At 36.9% G+C, this 13,032-nt stretch overlaps 1 protein-coding gene across 1 annotated transcript in view; it reads left to right on the top strand.

Moving 5' to 3' along the window:
* The window catches only part of CHD9 (chromodomain helicase DNA binding protein 9), a 101,296-nt gene that overhangs the window by 78,115 nt on the left and 10,149 nt on the right, over positions 1-13,032 (top strand). The window contains exons 24-36 of the mRNA XM_087738668.1: positions 653-852; positions 1,343-1,502; positions 2,438-2,527; positions 3,566-3,669; positions 3,792-3,909; positions 4,585-4,642; positions 4,966-5,008; positions 5,170-5,389; positions 5,541-5,743; positions 5,988-6,896; positions 9,042-9,202; positions 11,291-11,563; positions 12,398-12,566. Of these exons, the coding sequence (XP_087594794.1) occupies positions 653-852; positions 1,343-1,502; positions 2,438-2,527; positions 3,566-3,669; positions 3,792-3,909; positions 4,585-4,642; positions 4,966-5,008; positions 5,170-5,389; positions 5,541-5,743; positions 5,988-6,896; positions 9,042-9,202; positions 11,291-11,563; positions 12,398-12,566 (2,708 nt within the window). The remainder of the gene's footprint in view (positions 1-652; positions 853-1,342; positions 1,503-2,437; positions 2,528-3,565; positions 3,670-3,791; positions 3,910-4,584; positions 4,643-4,965; positions 5,009-5,169; positions 5,390-5,540; positions 5,744-5,987; positions 6,897-9,041; positions 9,203-11,290; positions 11,564-12,397; positions 12,567-13,032) is intronic.

Here is a 13,032-nt window from a genome sequence, read left to right as displayed (position 1 = left end):
TTATGTGAACTTTATCATGCACCCTGTATAAATGTTTCTGACAATTTGCGATTGAAGAAGCATTAAAGAAGAGAGGTGAGAACCTTTCTTCAAAGGAGATTATGACATTTGACATGGGCACTACAGTAGTCTTCTCTGAAAATCAGTGCAGTAAGCGCTGCAGGCAGGCTCAAAAGTCTGTAAATAAGTAAATATCTGAAATAAAGGCTTGGTAGGTGACTTGATGTTCCTAATTGCAGAACATCTTGTGCTTCCATGAAGTGCAAATAGGAACTGAAAATCTAACTAGTTATTTTAAGCATACTTAAATCATACGTTGATTTGCAAATAAAATCTTAGGTCTTCTCTCACCCACCGTATAAGATTAATGACTGTGCTTGTCAGTATGAGTTCCTATCAGTTTTGTGTCTTAGAAGCCTAAAACAATTATCCGTATTTTTTTTGTAAACAGGCAAGTTTTGTTTAAAACTGTTTTAAACAGATGGGGTTTTGTTGCAAATGTTACTTTCATATTTCCGCTCAGTAACTTCAGCTTGAAGGAAATAAAGTGGAAAGCTAAATATTTTAGAGAAATTCCCTTTTGTAACAGAAATCTGCAGGCAACCCAAGTGTTTCACTTCTAAGTGCTGATTTGTGTTTTACTTCGGACTAGGTGGGGTCGATGGAGAGAAATTTTGTCACATGGTCGCTTCAAGAGACAGCTGAACGAACAGGATGTGGAGATAATTTGCCGAGCTCTATTAGCCTATTGTCTTGTTCACTACAGAGGGGATGAGAAAATAAAAAGTTTTATATGGGATCTCATTACCCCGACAGAGGATGGGCAAACAAGAGAGTTACAGAATCACCTTGGTAAGGACTTAGGTGTTTCTGCAGTTGAATACCTTCATATACGTGTGCCTATGGTACTGGGATAAAAAACAGCTAAAAATTCTCTCTGAGTGTGTCCTACTTGAAGTAAAGGGAATTTATTCCAGATAGGCCATTCAGTTGATGGGAAAAGAAGTGTCATTTCTGCTTTGCTTTGTATTTGAATGCTTACCCAAATGGATTGGTATACCCTGTGTAAGCTTTCTTTTCATTTCAGTTCAGAAAAACCTATTCTGTTTCACAGTAGGTGACAACACACTCTTTTCTTTCCCTCTCTTACTTTGTCCTTAGCTGGTGAAATGTACTCCAGAGATGCTCTGAGACAAATGAAAAAAAAACTCATATCCAGAGGCTGCGATGCTATTGTTTTTTTCTGCACTGCAGGTCACAATACTGGTACAGGATATAGGAACTGTAAGTGTCATGGGGATCTATACCTACCTGTTACTGTGTTATATTTTAAATTATACAGGCTTATCAGCTCCTGTGCCTAGAGGAAGAAAAGGAAAAAAAGTGAAGACCCAGGCTAGCACTTTCGATATACACAAAGCAGAATGGCTTCGGAAATACAATCCAGAACATCTGTTGCAAGATGAAGGATACAAAAAGCACATAAAACACCATTGCAACAAGTAAGCAGTAGCTAAAGTGTAAATGTCTTTCAATGTTTATGTAGAGATTCTTTTTTCTTCTAATTCCTCATTGTCTTAGGAGACTTTTTAAAATACTTGCGGCACTATGAAGAAACAAGTTTTAATGGTGTTAGCTTAATTAGAATAAATAGGTTGCAGTGTATTAGGAGGTGAACCAAGGATTTCACATTTAAAATAATTCTGTTATCATTTTTAAAGAAACTGTATGTTTGTATCTGTACAGAGAAAGAGAGAGATCTTGATAGTGTGTTTGGGGAGCCTTGTAGCAGCCAAAGGACTAAAGAGTTTGGGAGTGTTTAGCAAAGAAACTGAAAGCACTGAAGTTGTTGCCCCTCAATCTTATGTGCTGTTTACCTGGCATGTTTTCTGGGCTTCTGAGAATCTCGGCTACTAGCTTGTGGAAAGCTCATTCATAGCCATGAAAGAGCTTGTTTTAGATAAATAATTTTTCTGTGGCAAAACTTGTCATACTCTGCTTGAAAACTTCATACAGCTGTAGTCAAGAATTGAGATAAAGCATGGAGAAGCCATTGGGGTCATGCACCAAATTCAAAGTGAGAAGAAATGAAAAGGTGATGTGAAAGATGCTCATTGTCAGCCCGCTTGATTCTTTCTAAGGGAATGTTCTAAGTAGGAAAAGGGAAAGAGCAATTTGTTCTTGGCAGTATTTTATGAAGCAAGTGAGGAGTGTTCTGCTGGCCCAATGAAACAATTTGTAACAGTGATCGCAATAAACAGTGTTAGGTGACCTGAATTGGAGGTTATCTCCTCTTATAACTGAGGGAATTATGTTTTAGGAAAATTACTTGAAAGCGTTGTGACACTACAAAGGACAAAACAAAACAAAAAACCACCCACAACTATTGAAAGCTTTTAGAGTGCTAATATTTGTATTTCTTTTTTTCTTTGTTTAGGGTCTTGCTTCGAGTAAGAATGCTGTATTACTTAAAACAAGAAGTCATTGGTAATGAATTGCAAAAGGTGTTTGATGGAATTGATGCCAGGTGAACTATAGAGAGGTTTTTTGCTTGTTTATTTTAAGTGTAAACTATCAAATGAAAATTCAGAAATCTTCCTAGACCTAAATAAGAAATATTAAAATGAAATACTTATATCCTTAGGCTGTGAGAAAAATGTTTTTGTTTACTCTTTGTTTACTAAATACTTCGTATTGACTTGACATGAGGAAGTCCTGATTCCTAAGTCTACCTATATAAAGCAAAATTATTTAAGTCAAATAGACTGAAAAAGTGAGTGAAAGATAGAACTATATATTTGACATTCTAACTGGTGGATTTTTCATGCTTCTTTATGCACACTTTTTGGTTCTGTGCTGTATATTCCTTTTTTTTTTTTTTTTAATGGAAATATTGCTGTTTGGAAATTCTTGAACTCACTGTTACAGGAGCTTGTGGTGGATAGAAACTTTTAATTTGATTTTGAAAGCTGTTATAAACATTTGTGGAAGAACAGTCCATCTTGTGCTATTAAACATAAAAGCGGATAATCCTTGGTTTGCTAAGTTTTGCAAGCACAAACTGCTAGGAGTTGGCAAAGGAGAGACGAAGAATATTATATGCTGGTTCTGCTTTCATCTTCTTTCCCTGTTACTGTTTTCTGTCAAATACAAAATACCAAGCTTTCTGGGTGTTTTGTATTGCTGTTTTTAGGGTCTTATTGAATGCAGAGGTGAAAAATCATATGCCTTAGTTTCTTTATGTTATCAAAATTATTCTTAATGATAAATTAATATTGTATTGTGTGGCTTATGTAACTTAGTAGCGTAACCATCCACTTCTTAACCGTTACTTGCTATTAAATAACAAAGTACATTAAAAAATTAAACATTTCAATCCTGGGACTCTACAACCTTCAAAGTAATCTTTGAATTAGTTTGCTGCACATGGAATGTTGTATATGTGTGCTTGAAGAGAGAAGTTTAAAAATCCCACATAAAGTACAAACGTACAAAGAGAAAATAAAAATGTATTTCTTCCTCTGAATACTACTGATGTTGGTGTGCTGTTGGTGATTCTCCTTAGTGAAATTGATGTTTGGGTCCCTGAGCCAGATCACTCTGAAGTTCCTGCCGAGTGGTGGGATGCAGATGCAGATAAATCCCTTCTAATTGGAGTTTTTAAACATGGTGAGTAATGTGGATGACTATGTATGTACTTCCTCACCCCTCAACATAAACACCCTACGCTAATTTTTTTATAGCTTGCTCTGAAATTTGAATTTGTGCTGCTTTTTTTTTTTGCCTTGTAGGTTATGAGAAATACAATACTATCAGAGCAGACCCAGCGCTGTGCTTCTTGGAAAGGGTTGGCAAGCCGGATGAAAAAGCAGTTGCGGCTGAACAGAGAGCAAATGATTATATTGATGGGTATGAGCACTGAAAAGTGGGGGTGAATGTTTCAGGGTCTTAAAGTAAACAAGACTGAATTTATATGTTGTACTTTATTCTCTTCTTAACTGATTTTATACTAGTTTGATGTCAGTGTTGTGAAGAATACTACTTTGATTTTACTCCCACAGAGTGGAAGAGAGTTAGGAACAGTGTAACAGAACCATTGGAGTTTGGGATTTCACAGTTAAAGGAAAAATGCAGCAACTTGTTGTTAACAAGGACTCTACCTTGTGTTGCTGTATCAGAAATATTACTTAGACACTGACATGCAAAAGCCTTCAGAGGCGGAGTACCACAGACCTATTTAACTTGATTTCAGGTCAGTCAGCTTGGTGTATTAGTCTTGTGTAGCTAACCAGTGACCCCGGTAGATCAATTTGAGTATCACTGATAACCTCTGAAAGGGAGAACTGCTTTTATTCATTGCTTCATCAGTGAGGTTAGCAGCTGTTGTCATAAAGAACATCTTTGAATTAGATTAGTGAATTGGAGGGGGCAGGATTCAAGCCATGAAATATTTTCCTTGTTTCAAATAGAAAATTAAATAGAGTATATCTAACTAAATTTAAATGAGTTTTGCTTAATTGAAAAGAGTATAAGGACTTCTAAAATATTACTAAGATGGGTTCTTATGTGTTGAAATTTCAACAGGGATGTAGAAGATCCAGAATATAAACCAGCACCAGCAATGTTTAAAGATGACATAGAGGTATAGTAGGCACCTATTAATAGCTCTTTTAACACACTTCAAATGTAGTACTTCCACCTTTTTGTTGAGAAAATCTTTACATTTTTCTGTATTGCTCTAAATTGGTAGAACTTATTCCATGTGTTTCTGCAGTTGTGTGGGCGGGGGGGAATGGGAGGGAGTTGTTGTATAATTGTGTTGTATGCCTTGTTAGCCATTTGCCCAAAATATATGTTACTCTTCTTCTTTGTCATATTCATAAATTGTCTGCACGATGTAAGTTTAACCTAAATCTCTGTAGAGGGCTGCATTTTTAATTTTGCTTCACTTTTGTTTCTCTACAGGATGATGTTTCATCCCCAGGTGATCTAGTAATAGCAGACGGAGGTAAATACATAAAACTTCAAATCTGAAACAATTCAGTCTATTTTGAGTTGTTTAATTCTCATGACTCTTAGCTAAAATGTATTTAGATTGCCTAGTGTAGAACCATAGGCACCAGCGATGATTAACTTCTTTATTTTTCCTGTGACTTTGTTTTAATATAGATGGACAAATGATGGAAGGAGACAAAATCTATTGGCCCACTCAGTCTGCCTTAACAACACGTCTTCGCCGCCTAATAACAGCTTATCAACGAACAAGTAAAAATAGGCAGGCCCAGCAGATCCAGCCAGCATTCCCAATACAAACTAGTATGATGCAGCCTCCATATGAAGAAGCTGCTCTAAATCCAAAGATGGCTGCTAAGATTGAAAGACAGCAAAGGTATGTGCAGCATCCAAGTACACATTTTTAATACATCCTTATATAGAAAATACTGAAGAAATAATAGTTGCTAGCTGTGTGCAATAGTGAAGAAAATGACAGAATTTCCGATTTTTTTTTTTATTTTTTTTTTTTTTTGTTGCTGATAAAGATGGACGAGAAGAGAAGAAGCTGACTTTTACAGAGTTGTGTCCACATTTGGAGTGGTGTTTGATCCTGAAAGGGGACGATTTGATTGGACCAAATTTAGAGCGATGGCTAGACTACATAAGAAAACTGATGAGAGCTTAGAGAAGTACTTGTATGCGTTTATGTCAATGTGCCGGAGAGTCTGTCGTCTCCCCTCAAAAGAAGGTGGGTGTATTTTTACTTTTAGTTTTATCTTTAATTTCTGTTGCCAGCGCTTATCTTGAAAAGGTTTTTCTTTCATGTGTTCCAAAATAAAAATGGGGGAGGAGGAAATAAGGAAACATGTTAAGTGTAAACTTGAAAGCTTATAATGGGGAGACATATATAAACTGATTAAAGCCATCTACTTCTAGTATTGATTTGCAGGGTTTTTTTGCCAGATTCTCATCTTTGTTTTTTTTTAATACAGAACTCGTAGACCCAAACGTTTTTATCCAACCAATTACAGAGGAGCGTGCTTCTCGGACTTTGTATCGCATTGAACTCCTAAGGAAAGTGAGAGAACAGGCTCTTAGACACCCACAGTTGTTTGAACGACTAAAACTATGCCAGCCAAACCCAGACTTACCTGTCTGGTGGGAGTGTGGGACTCATGACAGGGATTTACTTATTGGAGCTGCTAAACATGGAGTTAGCAGGACAGATTATCATATTCTTCGTGATCCTGAACTCTCATTTATGTCCGCCCAGAGGAACTATAATCAAAATAAAGTGGCACTCTCAAGGACTTCTACTCCACTGTTGCATCAGTACCAGATGGCATTATCTGCTTCTCCTCTTACACCTCAGTCAAGATTGTCAGATGCTAAAGTGAATGCTTTTGAGGACACAAAAGCTAAAAATGAAAATCTGAAAGAGGACCCTCAGTCTTCTGAAGAGGAATCTATGTCTACAGAGGAGACCCAGACAATAATGAAATCTGAACCTTTGAGTCCAAAAAATGGCACACCGATGCAAAATACAGACCACAAACCTAGCGTGAAGACTGAAACAGACAGGCGCATGGTGGCAGCAAGGACAGAGCCTCTAACTCCAAACCCAGCTTCCAAAAAACAGAGAGTCAGCAAAAGGGGATCTGACTCTAGCTCTGACTCTGACTCTGACTCAGATAGATCATCCTGTTCTTCCAGGTCATCTTCTTCATCCTCTTCGTCTTCCTCATCTTGTTCACACTCTCGATCAGGCTCTAGCTCTTCATCATCTTCATCTTGTTCTTCAGCATCTTCATCCTCCTCCTCATCATCCTCATCATCGTCATCGTCATCATCATCATCGTCTGAAGAGAGTGATAGTGATGAAGAGGAGGCACAAAAACGTGGTATGTGTGTAGTCTTATTTCTGCAGTATAACTCTTAAACTGAACAAGTTTATTCTTAATGGAAGAGTGTCTAAAAAAGGATGTTAAATTCCACAAAAGTAAACTCAAATAAACATATTTGCTTGATTCTTCAAATGAGTTGTAAGAATTTCAGGAGTACAGCATTTTCGCTTCATATCAGTGCCTTGGGTGAGGTAGTTAGGATTTGTTGACTGATTCCTTAAGCAAGCTTACCATGCATGTGGTTCACATGTGGGAGGAGAGTTGAATGGCTGAAGTTTTCTGGAGATATATTGTGTGTGTGTGTGTATTCCCTACAACTGTTTCTTTTTCTTCCTAAATACAGAGATTCTTTTGGTTTCCCTGTTTGTTTTTCCACTCTTGCTCACCTGTCTTTGTAGCTTCCTCATTGTGCTTTCGTGAAATCTGCAAGCTTCCTTCTGTCCAAGCTGTAGAGTAATGCAAGCTGCTTTTTCTTGTAAATTGGAGGTGGCCAAGCAGTGTACTTGCAGTGAAAATTTTCAAACGCTTAAAAATATGTACGTGCTTCGAAAGGACTGAGATGATTATAGAGCATGGGACCAAATAACACAGAGACACTTTTGAAAGCTTCAAAGTAGAAGCAAAAACCTCTGATCAGTGAAGTGATTTAAAATTTTTAATAAACCAACCAATCGTTATTTAATACATTCCTTATTTTGATACTATGAAGTGTCCTCTACTCTTGCCCCACTGAAACTCAGAATGTGAAAAGATTTCTCTACTGCGTGATAACAAATGGTAATAGAAAAAGGAGGAGGGTGAAGTTAGGCAGTGGAATTATAGCATAAGTAAATGAGTTGTTGGTTTGTTTGGTTTTTTTTCCCAGTACCTCAGGGAAAAAGGTATTGTGTTAATCAGATGGATCCTCTTGTCGGTGGAAATGACAAACGGAAACCATAGGGTTAATTTACTGGGAAAATTATTAGTGATCGAGTAAAATGCCACTTAAAGGAAATGATTAAGAGGCTGCTGCCTGTAGCAGTGGAAGGACATTTTCAGAGTAAACAATTGTATGCAAACATTAAAACAGTGACAGAAAAGGAATGCTTATATGACGTAAGTATTTAGATCTAGATGGCAGATACTGTAACATGTACTACAAGTCCAAATACTACGCTTGCTTTCTGCCAGCTCAGTCTCCATAGGCAAGTAATTGTGCCATCCTTAGATTGCAAAATCTTGTATACCAGTCAACCTTTCTTTTTGTGGCTAATCTGTTGTAAGTTGGTGTTGGAGATGGGTAAATACTCAAAAATTCTATTAACTTCATCTGCATTTTAATTTTAAGCCCAGGTTTTATTTCATGTGTTGTACAGTGATCATGGACCTTTGGCATACTTTTCACATTTGAAACATTTTTTAAGGGAGGGCTACCTTGTATCAGATGACTCGATACATAGCTATTGTTAAGGACAAATTTGAGTTCTGTAGAATTGTCCCTCAATGCTCTTAACTTGTTGTGCTGATGTAGTATTTACCTTTTCAGGCAGCACCTTCCCCCCCCATGTCACAGTGAAACTTAGTTTGTTGTCTGGATGGAGGCAAGTAAAAGTAAAATAATACTGAGGAGATAAAGTCAGAGGACACACTGGAAAGATACTAGGAAAAAACCCTCTATGATTAAAATTCTAAAAATTAAATGATGCAGACACATGTTTAAGATGTGGAACATCCAGCATTCCATCCAGTAAATGAAACGGAGTGTTTTTTTTAAATAATATCCCATTAGATTTGCCATGTTCTGATGATAGACACCTTTCATTTCAATTTAATTCTATATTTCAGTGCATGTTGGTTTACAAAGGAAATATGTTAACATAAGCAAGGACTGTCTATCAGATTATTCTGAAGCATGTCTGTTTTCAAATAGCTAAATGTTTGACATGTTAAGCTCTTGAAATATTAACAGGAATATGTGTGGAATTTACATGCCTAGAAGATCAACACTCATCCTGAAAAACCTAACAGATTAATTCTTCAGTTTAACTTTGTGTTTGGACTTTCTCTGAACATTGTTCTGTGTGTGTTGTTCACCTGAACCTCTTACAATGAGTGTTTAACTTCTTTACAACATCAAATGATAATAGTGGTTTTATTTAGCAGAAGGAACCCCGCATATAAAAGCATATGATGAAGAGAGCGTAGCCTCTCTGAGTACAACACAAGATGAGACGCAAGACAGTTTCCAGATGAACAACGGGACACCAAATTCCAGTTATCTCCTACAAGGTGGATACATGTTGGCTGCTTCCTACTGGCCAAAGGCAAGTTTATAATACTACTTTGAAAACCAAAGTTGTAGGGGAAAGTGGGCTGTGACACTAATATTCAATTAAATACGTTATAACCATACCACTGAGTTGTGGGGAGGTCTTCGGAAAAAAAACCCAGAATTTTGTTTATGGTAGATGATAGTAAAATTATGATGAAGCATTTTATACATCAGTTGTATAGTTATATCTGTAAAAGACAGTGTTCACATAGGAAACAAAACTTTAAAGAAAGCATATTTAAGATGAAATGAGATAGTTTATCAGGTATTTGGATGATCTTAAGTCAGTGAGAGGAATTGTTTAGAGTAGTCCAAAAGAATGTAAAAAATGAAACAGAGCAAGAAATCAGTTAAGCTAAATATTAGAAAAACTTCCTTCATAGTAGTAGGACTTCTTCAGCGACATTGCAAAATCCTAAGTCATGTTAAAGTATAGACTGGCTGAAGCACTGGTGTAATACAATTTTTACGTTAAAATTTGACTATATGATTCCGTATGGGAATTGGTGAAATTCTAAAGTATACTTTGAAAAGATAATAACACTAAGTGGCTGGAAAGTCATCTTGTTTGAAATAAATACTGAATATTTTTAAGCTCTTTAGTCATATATGAATTTCTATGGCTGACATAGCTTGGCAGACCGCAGAGCAGTTTCTTACACTTTCAATTACTAGCTTACTAAGATGATGAAGCAAAAATTGTGAATTGCTGGAATGCCTGTTCACTATGTAAACTTCAACTGTGATATATTTTTGGATAGGTTACTTTCCTGATATATTAGGAAAATGAGACTGACTTGGACATATTCTGAGTCTGAAAAATCTACTTACTTTTGTATGCTTGTCAGTATTACACTTACAGGTTTTAGTGTGTCACCTTTTTTTTCTCCTAAGTGTAGGAAAGCCCATGTGACGTTAACTTTTGTGACATTTTTTGATGCTTATGTTTTTCAATAGCTCTAAAGAAATTTTAGCATGTTTAGTGTGTGGCTAGGCATATGCTATATAAAAAAAAATACAGTGGCATTTTAATAAAAAACATAACTTCAAAATCTCCTTCTGTGGAACACGCATGAGTTGCAAATCAGCTTGGAAATTCAGAGCCAGATCACAAGCTTGTAATGAAGGAAGAGTTTCAAGGTCAGGCAGTTGAGGAAAGTCGGAAAAGGAGGGCACCACAGGAGACAAAAAGGGTGATGAAACAGGGAAAATAGATGTAGGATCTGAACTTTCAGGAGCTTTTAGTTATTGTTATGTTTGCTCCTGGAAGATGCATTTCAATCTAAATACTACTTTTCATAATTTTTGAATGTTCATTTTGAGAAGGGGAGCATAACTTTCATGTCACAGGTGCTTGGCAGATTGTGAAAAGTGACATTCAGAGTGTACAAAATCAGACTTTAAATACAGGAGAGGGTCTTGAACTTGGCGAAAAATGTTTGCTTACAGAACAGGAAATTTTAGTGTTCACATTTTTTATTCACAAATAACTGAAAGTATCAGGAAGTTTGGTAGTTTCTGGAGTTTACTTAGCTGAGTTTATTGGGACTTGAGATCTATGTATTTTGCAGGTGTGTGAAGTCAAATCTGTGTTTGGTGTCTGAGAATGTGAATGAAAAATAATATGATTTTAAAAGGTAAAATGAGACATGAATAAAAGTCTGTAGGTTTAGTTTTATAAATGCTGTTTGCCAGATACGTTATGGTGCTGCCCACAGGTTCAGACCCTGCTACCAATGAGTCAAAGACAGACCCACAATTCCTACTTTAGTAGTTACTATATCTTTCCTTTAAAAATCAATGAGATAATGTGTTTCAAGCATTTGCAGGCCCCAGCCCCTGTATAGATGAGATTGCATATTTGTTTACAGGTGGTGAAATTAAGTACAGAGGTAGCTTTCACAAAGTTTTACAGGGAATCTGTACAAATCCAGGAACTTAGAAATCTTTTTGGTCCAACTCCCGTGATTAACAATTTTGTCATTTCTCTTCTTTTTAGAATTAGAAGATAATATATAAATGTAATGTGTACAGTGTTGGTAAGCATTACTCTTATAAAAATATTTTCTCTGGTTTTTAGGATCGAGTTATGATTAATCGACTTGATAGCATTTGTCAGACAGTGTTGAAAGGTAAATGGCCTTCAGCAAGAAGGAGCTATGACAGCAATATGGTGGCATCTTTCTACACAACCAAACTTCTGGATAGCCCAGGTGCAGCTGCAGATTACAGTGAACCCAGTGCACCAACACCCCCTCTTGCAGGTGTTAAAGAAGAGTATGATCAATCACCACAGATGTCAAAGGTGAAGAAGCATGTACGAGAAAAGGAGTTTACAGTGAAAATCAATGACGTATGTTTATTTTTATTGCCCTAGGACCTGATTGCGATTGCGGTGTGCGGCATGCTTTACCTGCAAGTGGCTGCCTGCTCTCACTCTCACTTCCTTCACACACTTGTTTGTGGGTATTTGGGTCTGCTGCTTCTGGGCATTGAGTGTTTGGTTTTGGGGTTTGTTTTTTGGGGGGGTGGCAGGATTGTTTGGTTTTTTGTTGTTTTGTTTGTTTGGTTTTTTTCTTTTTTTAATTTACATAAGCCACTGGAAGGAATCACTGTTATTTCTCTCTCTGAATTGACATTTTGCCATTCTGGTGCTTCCTCAGACAGCCTGTTTGATGCTGTTTCTAAGAAATCTGGTTAGTAAAAGAAGGTGTTTCTGTTTGGCTTTTTTTGAACATTTCAGCATATCCTATCCAGCAAGCGCTTTATTATTCCATGGCCTTTTGGAGGGTTACAGGTAAATTTCCCAGTTTAAATGCAGGCTAGAAGCTTCAAACATTTTTCTTATCTGTAGTTTGAGACCTGTTGGTAGCACATGAAAATGTATGAAAATTTCCTCTTGTAATTGGCCTTGGCATTTCTTTAGGACTAGATTAGGGAGCTAGACAACTGTTCAGTGTCTGGATTTTTCAGTTAAGATAGTAGATAATTTAAAATCTATATTCATAGAAGCAATTCCATGAAATTTCTGTTTAGATTTTTTTACATGGAAGAGAAGCAAGACTTCTTTTAAGGTCATTCTTCCTCAACTCTTCTGGAGTAACTGTTTGTCTGTGAGAATCCTGATTATGAAGTAGTCATTTCTGCTTCAGAAGAGACTCTTCTAACCCTGGGATTTATTTAACAGGAAGGTGGTTTGAAATTGACTTTTCAGAAGCAGGGACTGTCTCAGAAAAGGCCATTTGAAAGCGAGGAAGGTGCATTGGGACAGCAGCAATACCTGGCTCGGCTACGTGAACTCCAGAATGCTTCAGAAATCAGCCTTGTCAACTTCCCAAAATCACTTCCCGAATCAGGTACCTAAAATGTTAGAGGGCATAAGAGTTAGTAACGAATCTTATCTTCTGGGTTCTTCTGTTGATCTCCATGTATAGGCAGTGGAGAGAGATGTTTGCAATGTTATTTGTTCTAACCTGCAGTCTGGAGGAATTCTCTCCAGTGTGCTAGGGAAACTGGGCACCTAAGTTGAGGCATGAGGTTGAACCACATGAATACTCTCTCACAGGGTCATTTACTGTAACATCCATTTATTAGTAGGATGCCATTATACATTATACACACCCCTACAAGAAGATTGTAATAATTATGAAGTGCATCGCTCTACGCTGACAGTAGTCAGTTTAAATCGGAACTTACTGTGGCTAGTTTGTAAGTAAAGATGAAGAGTTCCAGATTTATGCCTGCATTAATTTGCACTCTTGATATTCTTTCCTGTGTCTCATGTAAAGAAACAGTGGGGGGCAATAGTCGAGAACCAATTTT

The sequence above is a fragment of the Nipponia nippon genome, unplaced genomic scaffold, assembly GCF_047370975.1.
Source record: "Nipponia nippon isolate SJK-2023a ecotype South Korea unplaced genomic scaffold, ASM4737097v1 scaffold_7, whole genome shotgun sequence".
In the NCBI taxonomy this organism is placed as follows: Eukaryota; Metazoa; Chordata; class Aves; order Pelecaniformes; family Threskiornithidae; genus Nipponia; species Nipponia nippon.
This window is presented reverse-complemented; position numbering and strand designations above follow the sequence as displayed.